The 12768-nt window shown below is 35.8% G+C and overlaps 1 protein-coding gene across 1 annotated transcript; it reads left to right on the top strand.

Moving 5' to 3' along the window:
• Positions 1-301: 301 nt before the first annotated feature.
• LOC113056919 (prostate stem cell antigen-like) lies at positions 302-5205 on the top strand. Its single transcript, XM_026223849.1, has 3 exons — positions 302-1292; positions 3750-3866; positions 4176-5205. Exons 1-3 carry the CDS (start codon positions 1232-1234, stop codon positions 4370-4372), a joined length of 375 nt encoding a protein of 124 aa, XP_026079634.1. The 5' UTR covers positions 302-1231; the 3' UTR covers positions 4373-5205.
• Positions 5206-12768: the final 7563 nt, after the last annotated feature.

Below are 12768 nucleotides of genomic sequence, written 5' to 3'. Positions count from 1 at the left end.
ACCAGACAGATTATATTAGTGCCAATTACATGCTGGCACAGAACCAAACTGTCTGAGTGAGTGAAGAAATAAAAATGAATCAAAGTAGAATTTAAGAAAAATAGGATTGAAGAAAGAAAGAATCATTCCAATCATGTTGGAATGTAAGAAAAAAAAAAAAATGGAAACAAAAGGGATTATTATTTTACATGATTATTTACATAATAACTATAAAAGTATATACATTATAAAATAATTAAATATAAATCATATATATATATGTATATTTATCATATCAAATTATATATTTTATGATATTTTATTCAATATTGTATATAGGAAGTACTGTAGTTAATGTTGAAAGAGTAATACATAATTATAAGTTTATTCATTCATTAATTTGGTTTTTGGTTACCATTACCATGCACATATTTACATAAAGAAACAAATAAATGGCAAAAGTAGAATTTAATTAAAAAACGATAGTGGAAGGAGGAAGAATTAAAACAACAGAAACGTTTTTGAAACCGAAATAATTTTATAGGTGGTGTTGGAAACATACTAACAATATTATTTATGTTTTAAGATCCTTTTACTGAATACTATAATATACAGTAGTATAAAATGAAAGCAGTTTTACTATATGTATAAAATAGAATTGTATTATATAATAAAACAGCTTCCATTTGATTAATGTATCACTGAAAATGCAAACAAATGAAATTACATTAAGGAGTATAATAACAAATAATAAAAAGTAGTTAATGTGGGTAAAAAGAGGTAAATGCAAGTAACAAATATAAACTGATATATTTATTAATTTAGGGTAAAGGTTTGGTTTTGGTCACTCGTGTTTAAGTAGCCTTTCCATCAACTGTTTGATTGGTTGTGTCCACTGTTCTGCTGTGTCACAAAGAGAAATGATGTGAGTTTGGTCACTGATAAACTAATGCGGTATATGGAGGAATTAGTTGAATGGAATCTGTAGGGAGCATCAGACCCCCAGCTAGCATGCAGCACTGTATGGGTGGAGCACAGTAACCGATCCCTCATCTCTGATTAGTGGAGATGGTGAAGATCCATTCAGATCTTAAGAGCGAAGCACAGGCCTCAGTGGACTGGCTAGTAATCTGTGTGTCCTCACTGCCATTGGGAATAAGCTCACCGAAAGCAGGGCTTAAGCTCAGGGGTTTTAAGAGCAAACAACCTGCTTTTTACTGTGCTAACCTGACAGCCATAGACCGCCGGCAACATGAGAGCGCTCCATTTCTTCATGCTGCTGGGCCTGGGCCTCATCCTCCTCGCCGCTCACAGTGAGTACTTCTCTCTTGTTGTGTTTTTTCTACTTTTTAACTCCTATCTCTTCTCAGTTACTGCAAGTGTGCCACACTCACACGTCTTGATTTGCTTTTCACTCAAGACTTCTCAGTCTTGTATTTTTTTTTGTATTTCATCATTTTTATTTAATTTAGTTTCTTTAGTTTTCCTCCTTTTGAAGCATCCTCCTTATTACTGAGAATATCTTGTTGGCCTTGAGGAAGATGTTAAAGGACTAACAGAAAATAACTGGTGAAATTCAATCCCTTAAACAGATTGAGGGCTAAAAGAGTTTTTATTAGATTGCTGGACACCCCCCAAAAAAAGAGACTCTCTACCCGAAGTACATTCAGAAACAGCAGTGCATTAAGTAATGGTGTAAAGACAACTCAACTGCAAAACATTATTGTGAAAGCATCTGCTGTGAAAATCTGAGAACCAAGTGCTAATTAAGTTCAGTTGTTTTTCAGTTACACATCAAAGCTAATACTAAATTAAAATGGGGATAATTTAAATACAGCTAAGGAGCTAAAATCAGGTACACGTTTTTATTTTTTTATTTTTTTATTACAGTCCAAAACTATTCAAATGTATATTGACAATCAATAGCTAAAATATTTCCTACTAAACACCAAGTATGATTGTGCTATAACTGTCTGGATATAGTTGAAAAAAGGCAGTTGATGTCAGGCATAGAGAAACTGGAGACTGCTTGTTCTTTTTTTGTTATGGATGTTGTGTGTAGAAAAATAAATAACTTTAAATAAATAATAAATTTATTTTTAACTTCTGCCGGAAAAGTTTTTGGTGTCGGGAACAAAGGAGACAATAGCATTAATTCCAAACCAGCGATTTGTTTCAAATATTTATAAATTTGTGTGTGTGTCGTTGAATAATACCTTTAGTGTCTTATGTGACATCATGGATGAGTATATGATTCAACAGGGTGTTCTATACATTTCTTATATAAATGTTACTCTAAATATTAAATATTTACAGTATTCAGTGTCACATGATAATCTAGAAATCATTCAATAATTTGTTGTTAAAAAAATTCTCGTTATGAGTGTTGGAACTCTGAGACAAACTCAATAGACAGGAAGTGACAGTTTATTGTCCATTTGAGGAATTAAAGTATGACGTTTTAGATTAATGCTTTGAAAAAGAACACAACCTTCATGCTGATTTTATACTTTAAAAGTTTACCTTATTTCAAACAGCCTGAATAACCTGCCTGTAAAACCATATCCTGTGAACTGAAGGTTTAGCTGTGACTCAGAAGCAGCAGAAGGATGTCTTTAGGGTGAACTAACAGTTCTAAGACACACATAGCAGATACTTTTAAAAGGAATGTCTGTTTCTGAAGGTGTTACAGTCACAGAGTTTATGTGTCTGATCTTCAAAGGATGTTTGCTGGAAAAAAAAAAGCACTTTTTGGGAGATGATAGCAAAGAGACACATGAAAAAGGCTTAACCACAACATGTACTGCTGGGCATTTACAAGACACTGACATGTTTCTCTGCTGTGACTTCTGTCGACTTCCCTGGGGTCTGTAAAACGAAAGTGAAAAAATGGAAAAAAACATCAGTGTCCTGTTTAGACTTCACAGTCCAAAGAAGTTAAGATCAAGATTTGTAGATTATCTGTTAGGATATTCTAAAAAAGAAGAAACAAATAAAATATATTATTGATAGCATATTTGTTGCTGTTTAAAGCTGCTTCATCATGGAAATAGAAACAGTGTGCATCATCATATGTGAGTCATTATGAAGTACAGTGACATTTTCCTGTCTCCACACTAGAAATGAAATGGCATAAAATACATCAAGCTTTGTTTAATCAAATGCATTGGATGTTTGCAATTATTGTGTCACCGGTGAGACAAAGTAAAATTTGCCTTGATTGATGGAGCCATTGCATTGAGCCATGCAAGGTTCTCATCTGGACACAGAATATTTCCTTCCTTTAATTAAATGGTTTATGCATCCTCTTTAATATCTGTGATAAAAAAAGGTAAAAAAAAAAAAAGATGAAAATAATAATAATAAATTGTGTGGAGGTATATTTTTTATTATTATCATTATTATTATTATTATTATAATTTTTTTACTTTACCCTTACTTACAAATTGTTGTTTTAAATTTCTTTTTTGTTAATAATCATGTTACAATACAAGAACGCACATTTCAATGCCTTGACTGAAAAAAATTAAAGAAATAGTAAAATAATAAACAAAATAGTGTATCATCATCATCATAATCATATGATACTACTACTAATAATAATTAATAGATTTTATTTTCAACTAACTTGATGTTTTTTGTTTTTATTGGAAAACAAGACAAAATTAAGAAACACAATAAATATAAATTTTTCAGTACTTACACTTTAGACTTTTTTAAAATGAATTTTAATGTTGAATTTCTTTTGCCTCTTCTTTGTCTGTATTTAGGCGAGGCACTGAAGTGTTACACCTGCATGGGCTCGACTGATGAAGACTGTAATCGCCAAGGATCTAAAACATGTCCGAGCTACTCAGATGCATGTGCTATTGTCCGTGGACATGGCAGTAAGTTAAATGGGTACATAGTTAATAGTTAATCTCCCTGCATGGATGGATAAGAGGAAACTGGGCGAGAACATTTTTTTTATTTCCTTGGATGTGGGTGATAAATCACAGAGGGATAAATCTTTAGAAAAATCATTAACGAATGTGTGTGTGTTTTAAGGGGAGGCACTGGATCAGGTTGGTGTTTAAGGAAGACAGACTGCTCTGTCTGGCTCCAGCTTAGAAATAGCAGGAGGTCTATAGCTTCCTTATGAGGATCAAGGCACATTAATATGTAATCATGCTCTCATACCGTTCTTGTCCTCTTAGATGGCGTAATGAAGTCGTGTTCGTACAAATCCTTCTGCAGCCAGGCTAACAGCCAGGGCTACAGAGCTCCAGGGGTCAAAGTTCACTGCTGCTACTCTGATGACTGCAATGTGACAGGACACGCCACCAGAATCAGCACAGGCTTCAGCTTCCTCCTGAGCCTTCTGTTATTCATCTGGCATCTGCTATCAGACTAATGCTACTCTAGACAAACTGACCTGGCTATTAAAGACCATTACCATTATGGAACTCTTTATACTCTGTGATTGTTAACATGCATACTGATAATATACCACACTGCAAATGTCAGCAAGTGTACTGCCATGGGATTGTGCATGCAATGCGTTTTAGGTTAATAGAGCACACACACATACAGAACTTCACATACACAGATTTTGTCACATTTCTACTCTGCATAAAGCAAATGTATTTATTGCTCCGACTTTCTAGGAATTCAAAAAGCCAAACGCCTTTTTATTCTGTAGGCTATATTAATCTATATGAACTCTATTATAGGGATGGTTGACTTAAAAATGAAACCCCTGTCATCATTTACTCACCCTCATGTCATTCCAAAGCAGAAATATTTATGAAGGTTTTTATTTTTTAAACATAGTTCAACTATTTATTTTTATTTTTTTGTACTGCAAGCAAAAGAACAGCTGGAACATTTTACTAGATAACTCCAATTGTGTACCTGAGTAAATAATGACATATTTTCTTTTTGGGTGAATTATCTATTTAAAAGCCGTTTTGTTGTAAGGAACAAAGGGTTTGGTATAATGAAGAAAGAGATGTTTTAAGATGAGACTCAAATATGTTGTAAATGAATGTTTAGTTTAATTTTCTTGTCTCTCTATACATGGAAATAAATATGAAGACAACACTCTCTGGCTTGTTTGGCTTTTGTGCTTGATTGTAAATAAACAGTGCTTATTCCTCATGGTTCAGTCGGTGTTTTCATTCATTCATTCAAATATATATTTAGGATTTAGTCAGGAAACAGTGAGCATGACAATTCATCAGTGTATTTGTTATTCATACACTTTTTTTTATCCATCCATCCATGCATTCATTCATTTAGACTTTAGTCAGCAAACCGCAAGCATGACAAATGGGTAATTTTGGGTGAATGGGTGTATTTGTTTTTCATACACTTCTATAATAACTGAGAAAGATATTATATACCTGGCATGATACAAATGATTGGATATCTCTATACAAGTCTGCAGATCTAATTTTGGAGAACATCTAATCTAATCAATATATGTCTACTATCAGGAAGGTGAAATATGTCTATTTTCTGAATTGTATTTATTTATTTACTTTAATGAAGTGTTTCCACAAAGAATTGATTGACGCATGGCGTCCTCGAGTGCTTTACCTCTCCTCAACACAAGGTGCCGCTGTAAATTAACAAATCAACAGTAATCAAGCCGTTAGACGCTAGTGACGCTGTTGGAACCCAGAGCCCACCCTGAACACCGGACCTGACCGTAGGCACGTCTAGTGGACGGATTGTTTGTACTCACATTGTACTTCTTACGTTTTTACAAATAACTTTCTACAACCTTCTTTAAGTTTATAATGGGCTATTAATCGTCACTGGTGTGGCAGCGTGTTGTGCTGATTTATGTCGTGTTTGTTTATGATAAACGCTAATCCTTGCTTATTTTTGGTTGATCCATCAATTAACAGTGGCCAAAAATGAATTTTAAGCGAGCAAAAAGCATTTAGAAAACTTGCTTCTCAAATATTTATCCCAGAGTAGCCTTGATTGCCTTAACTATTAGGCTATTCTTCATGGTAAATTTTGGCTGACCTTTAAAATGTGCTAGAGGCGTTCAGAATCATTCTGTAATTTTAATTAATTAGTTAATTTTATTTATTATTCCTATTATAGGCCTGCATTTGTTTAATAACAGTAGTGTGTGTGTACATATATATATATATATATATATATATATATATATATATATATATATATATATATATATATGTGTGTCACTTAGTTGCCATTTTTTTTATTGTCAGTTCACTCGCATTGGCTATTTTTCTTTTGGTGGTTTTATTTCTGAGCTTTAAAATGTTGTTGGTCATTAAGTCAAAGCAGGGCAGGAGGTTATTTAAGCTGTAATTTAAACCTTGCCCTTTCTGTCTGTTGTGATTTACGTTGCGACAGTGCTTCTCTTTTATTTCTCTCACTTTTGCGTGGATAAACTTTCTCTCTTCTTTCATTCCGTCTGCTGAGTCTTTCTTTTGACAGACAGGTGTGATAGTGTGAACGAGCTGCCCCAGAGGGGGATAAAGAATGACCCCAAACTGTGATGCTCCGGGGCTGTTCCACTTGGTGCTTTGCTTTGCTTGTGTCAGTCCTCATCAGTCCTCATCAGCTTTATTTGGAGATTTCTTTCTCACTTTCAACAAGAACTAATGGTGCTGCGGGTAAAGCTGCAGATCCCTAATCTAAAGAGGTTTGAGTAAAATCAAGTGTGCATCTTCCAGTTATTCAGAGATCTCATTTTTAAGGCTCCTTAAATGCCAATATGGGAGTTTTCCTCCATGAAAACGTCTTCAGATGTTCTGATGTCTATTGACTAACATTTTCCAAGCTTGCACTGAATTTTTATCATAGTACACCAGAGGGGTACCTTTGAGCTTATAGGGAAAACGATATCCAAAAAAATGTCTTATCACTTTTATTAAAATATGCTACTGCTTGCCATCTGTGGCATGCAGAAAGGTCATTGCTATGGTGACCATCTCGGAAGAAATTGCTCATTTGATCATCCCTAGGTAGCTGCTCCAGTCTAATCCGTTTCTACCTAGGGACACTATTACTGTAAATCCCATTTTCACTTTGGAAAGCCTTAAGCCATGTGTCATTTATTGGGATGCTGGAAACCAGATGATGGTCGTTTTGATCTCCTAGAAAGTCTTGCCAGTACACGTTGCATGTTATTTTTTGGTCCACACATGAACTATATCATGTTAGGTTCTCGTAATTGCTTTTTGCAGACTACTAGAATTCTAAAATATGATGAATAACCTCATTCGTCCATCTCATGTGGGTTTGGGCATCATTTTTGTTTTCCTCTATTGGGGAGTACAAAGTTTTGGCACAAGGTGTAACTAACATGTATGTGGCTTAATGACATAGCATTCATTCTTGTCTATATGCAATGACTTAAAAGCACATATTCTAAAATAAATTAGTTTTGCATATCTGAATAAATGTCAGGGCTTTTGTTATTTAAATGTCTCATAATTTTGCTTTTCTATGATAAAGAAAGGTTAGTTCAGGTTGTGCTACGACTTCTGAAAAAACTAAATTGTACTTATGAATTAACTATCTTATTTGTAATAATAACTGTATTTTGAAAAAAAAAAATATGTGAGAATTTGTAATAATTATTCATTGTACACATTTAAGGTCTATTGCTTTATTACATTTGCAAAACATGACATTTTTGGAGAAATTTTATTTATATTTACATTTTAAATTATATTTACTTGCAAATTGTATAAAAGCTTTTTAAAGCCATAAGAAGCCATTATTAATACAAATAGTATATTGTTGCCACATCTGTTTTTAAAAGATGTTTCCTTTTCTGTATTGTTTACACTTTTGTACAGTATATCATTGAGCAAAATTCAGGGCTACTCTGTGTTTTGAAGAAAGAGCCCAAAGAGCTAATCTGTGGAAAGCCAGGTGTGACGTTAGAAAAAAAAAGAGAATTTGGGACATTATTTGATAGCTTTTCCTCTTCCCTCCATGCATTGGCCATATAGGTAATGAACAACAGCATGGGTCAAGTGTGTCATATTCATATATCCCACAAACTGAGTGGGGGCACTTACTTTAGTAGGCCGAATCAAATACTCTCTGTGCCTGATTGGGAGGGAGCAAAAGTGTGGGGTGGAAAAGGGAGCATGTGAGATGATGGCTGTGTTTACGAGTGTGTTGAGCCCGGCTGGCTGGTCTGGGTTCAACCTACGGTCACTGGTTCTGGGGTCTCCGGGTCTCAGGTCCTTTTTGAAAAAGATCCATGAAGCAGAATTAAAGTGATCTACCTCCGGACTGCGGACCCAGGGATTTAGAACCAGGGCACAGAGGCTTGATAGAAGAGAGGCAGAGGGGGTGAGTTCAGATAAAGGGTTTAGGAAAGGGAGGGAGAGCAGGAATTGGAGAGTTATGCATAATCAGTCTGGCCTCAGCTACTTTGAAATGAACCTAATAGTCTGTTCTATGGAGCTAATATGGCTAGCAAGGGAGCAAGCATGCAAAAGAGACACAAAGTCCTAAACTTTAATCATGAGACTGAGGCATTTTCATTTATAATTGATTTAAGATGATATTTTGCACCTGACAAATAAGACAACTGCAAAGAGTACTGGTTTTAGGGAAGTGATTTTACTGAATTTCACACATTTTTACAAATCTAGTTCTGTGTTACAATTCGTTTAAGACCTCTCTGCAGTGTTTTTTTTTTATTCATTTATTTTTTTTATCTAACATGAAATCTATAGATTCGTTTACTGTGAAATTGAAGTCTAGCTGGTTAAATTAGTTTTTTCTCACATGTTGTTTCACACTTTAGACTATGATTAATCATTTGTCACTGCAGGCGACTACTTGGTTTCCACAATTAACTGCTTTATATCCTGTCAGAGCAGGTTTTTTCAGTCTAGAACATTTTGACTGAAGATTTGGACCAGTGCCTCTGAAAGACTTAATTATATGGTTTTACTCACATGATAATTATTCCAGATTAGTGTTCTATGCAGGCTGGTACATCTGACGCATGTGAGATGACACAATCTCTGCTGTGTTTCGGAGATTTAATAAGAGAGCTGATTAAACTTTTAGTGCTGCTGCAACTATATTTAAGAGGCATCATTTATTCCTGCATGTGTATTCATTTAATCAGATCTGTAAATTCAGAGAGCCCTTGGAAAATCATAAATAAACAAGTAAAGAAAAATAGCTTGTTTGCCTTAAAATAACAAATATGAATACTCTTTTTGCTCATCCCCCTCTGGGCCACACTGAATGTTGATGATAAATGTACCCATGAATATTCCAAACTGTGACTCTGCTTTAGCACTTCCATCGGATTATATGTGATTTAGTCTGTTGTACTGTAGAGAAATCCTGTAAATGAGCTGTAATTAAGTATTATAGTCCCACTGTCCACTATAGTAAGTGGACAGCCCAGCATTGTGTTCAACTGTTAATACAGTTTTGATTTATCTTTTTTAAATTATTATATTTTTTTAAAGGTTTAGTTTTAGATGTCACAGGTTACATTTATTTATATATATGAATTTATTTTTTAACAGCTCAAATAGTTGTTGGCTCTAAATGTTAAACTTTTTTGAAACCATGTATTTGAAACTAAAGTAAATGTGTGGTCATTAGTTAGTTTGATAGTAACATTAATGTTTTATTGTCTGCATCAAGGTTATTATAGTTATTATTATTCTTATTTTTTTTTTCAAGGTTAAGTACAGTTTAGTTTTTGTTGATTTTCACCAAATACATTTTTCATTCAGCTTCAATTTTTTATAGGTTTTTATTTGAACTTGAGGGTTTTAGGGTGCTATAAAGTTTATTGTTTTTTTAAAACCATGCATCAAAAACCTACCTAAAATTAATTTGTGCTCATTTGTATTTTGTTTTAGTTAGTTTAGGAAACACGGAAAATTATTACTTTTTATTTTTAGTTTAGTTTTATTCCTTGTTATGTTAGTTTGTGTTTTTGCCCTTAAGTTAGTGTGCCAATAATCATAGTAATGCTGGTGTTCAAAAGAATGAAAACGACTATAAAAGCAGCAAGTGATTACCTACCAATCAGTGTCTGATAATACACTTATGTGTTTTTGCCAGACTAAACCTGCAGAAAAATTTGAATTACATGTAGAGGATGTATTTAGCCTCTTTAGAGCAAATAAAAAAGGCATGGATGGAGTAGAGCCAAACTCCCATCCAAAGCCAAGTCACATCAGTAACCGCTGCGCCCTGGGGCAGGGGCAGGCTCAGTCAGCCATGCCATGCAACTGGGATAATTAGTTTTGGAAACGAATATCAACTGATATAATTGAGCATTCTCCCCTAATGAAGATCCTCCATGTTGTCACTGGTGAGACGCTAATTGAAAGGAGGCGGAAGGGGAGGCCATGAAGGGGTGACAGAGCTGCGCTTCCATCATACGCTGTCAAGTATATTATGCTCTCTTTGCCTTTATGGAGCTTCTGCGTGTTTCCTCAGACTCTGCGTTAGTTGCTTTCCCCTTGCTTTGTTTTGTATTCCAGACTTGGACTGGAAGGATAAAGGACTGCAGAGTAAAGCTGGATAAAAGGAGTATAGTGAGTGAGGAAGACGGGCACTGTGCAGGTAAAGCCCAGCTCAGGAAGCGAGAATTGAGGGGGGAGGTGTTCGGTTTAGTTGGAGCACAGGTCGTGTTGGGGTTTCAGTTGAGAGATGCAATGGGTTGAGGAGAAAGGGGTGAGCAAGTGGGGGAGAGAGAGGAGGTCACTGCGAAATCAGTTCAGGGGATAATAGGGGAGCAAATTGGTTTTGACAAGTTTGTGGAGGTGGAAGTAATGCAGTCCTTTAAAGAGAAGAGGGCAAATACAGGAATACCATGAGATAATAAGGGGAACTGGGAGGGAGGGGGGAGAGAGACGGGCCTCGGGCCAGGATTCTCAGGCCTGTGCAGTCTGTACCCCGTGGCACTGGGTGAGAACCGGGAGCCTGGTGCTACCAACAGACGGAGGCATGGAGCAGCGGCTGCCAGGTGCCATAATGGAGGAGGCACAGCTGGCCATGTTCTTAACCGTCCAACTGACTAGCCAACTTCTACATGACTCATCTCTTGGACTAGAAATTAACTTGATTTGGTGCGTTTTCGACGCACAAGGCCAGCTAGCGTGCTGGTACCTGTCGCACGATGCACTTAGCAGGTCATATCACTTTTCTTTTTCTTATCTTTTTTCAGTTACAGCTTTTCTGGAACAGGCAGAAGTGTATTTCGAGTCCAAACTCAGATTAGCAGAGGGCATGAAAACTGCAGGACATAAGGGAGCATTAGACTGCTGGCATTTACAGTACTGAAGGAGCTCTGCCTGAATCAGCCTCCATTGGCTGAAAACTACAGAGAGTGGAGCTTAAGCCTCTCAGAACTATTTATAGTGCTTTCAGAAAAGTATTTTGCATGAAAACACTCACATCCCAGGCCTTTGTTAGCAAGCTGATTCACACTTATTTAAAGTAAGCTCTCGGGCGTATTAAACTAATATGAAGTGCAGGCTTTAAGTCGTGATGCTATCTTATGCAAGACGTTTTTGGATAAATGAAAAAGTAACTTCATGTTTCTCCTTTTATGACGATGAAAAGGAAAGCATCTTATTTGCACACACTTAATTGGATGTCACTCTCATCAAACTCTTTATCAAACGTGTATAATTTTCTTTTTTCTGAGAAAAACAAAAGATATGTTGGGCTTTAAGCAACATAGGACTTCTTTGACTGTAATGTCATGGACAAAAGAAACTGAGACGTTTTTCACAATATCTTGTTCCACAGAAGAAAAACACACATTCAGAACAACTTGAGGGTGACTAAATAACGATTTTAGTGCGATTTACTGTATCCCTTAAAATCAGCCTCTACATGTTCCCATCCCCGTTTAAGGACGTAAATGCGGCGTTGCATTTAAACCCTCATTAAAAGTTTTCCTGACAGATGCGGTTTCACCCCGGGTTCCGCTCCGGCATGTTTACACTCTGTCTCCTTCCCACTCAGTTCATCCAGTGACTGCAGTGGGCTGGTAGATCCTGCAGGGCTGGTAGACAATGACAGACCTTGGCAGACAGTTACGAGATGATATATTCAGACTCCTGTCATTAGTATGTATCTGTCTATGATACGCTCCTACTCTTGGCTCTTATTCTTGCACAGGAAAGCCTGCCATTCTGTTGGACTCATCTTATGTTTGCACGCCTGTTGAGTGGGCTGACATTACACTTAATGAGAAACTGCCAATTTATAAGGACTCCCCTCACGCAACCTTGATAAGGTGTAGCTGTTGCTCAGATGCCAGCTTGGATGGGTCATGTCTTCTGTTACAAGAACTCGTTCTGTAATTCAGACTCTGTATCTTTTCTTAATGTTTTGGAGATGAAGGCGGTTTCACCAAAACTGAAGTTGTTTGTGATTTTAACATTACCTTGTTTACTGATTGGTAAATAATTTATAATAACTATTTCTCTACTTTTCTGTGTTTCACTTAGTCTTGTATTAAACAAATCCATTCTTGTAACTTGTATAAAAACATGTTACATTTATGTAATTCATAGAGAAGTAGGGATGCACTGATGTTTACATTTTGGTCAATACCGATTTTATGCATTACATTTAAGTGACTAAGTCTGAGTGACCATTAGTTAACATCAAGGGTATCAAACATAAAAATATGGGTAAATTAGCATGCACAATTAAGTTTAATATCAGCCGAAACTGATAGATTAATGTTCTCTTAAACAGATTAATAATATTAACTGATAGCTCATGTGATCCCATATACAGAGC

This window comes from Carassius auratus, chromosome 38 (assembly GCF_003368295.1).
Source record: "Carassius auratus strain Wakin chromosome 38, ASM336829v1, whole genome shotgun sequence".
Taxonomy (NCBI): Eukaryota; Metazoa; Chordata; class Actinopteri; order Cypriniformes; family Cyprinidae; genus Carassius; species Carassius auratus.
This window is presented reverse-complemented; position numbering and strand designations above follow the sequence as displayed.

Bases quoted from the DNA above. Each gene is read 5' to 3' on its own strand.
- LOC113056919 (XM_026223849.1), top strand. From the start codon at position 1,232: ATGAGAGCGCTCCATTTCTTCATGCTGCTGGGCCTGGGCCTCATCCTC. The intron at 1,293-3,749 runs GTGAGTACTTCT...GTCTGTATTTAG, and splicing joins CATCCTCCTCGCCGCTCACA to GCGAGGCACTGAAGTGTTAC. The intron at 3,867-4,175 runs GTAAGTTAAATG...TTGTCCTCTTAG, and splicing joins TATTGTCCGTGGACATGGCA to ATGGCGTAATGAAGTCGTGT.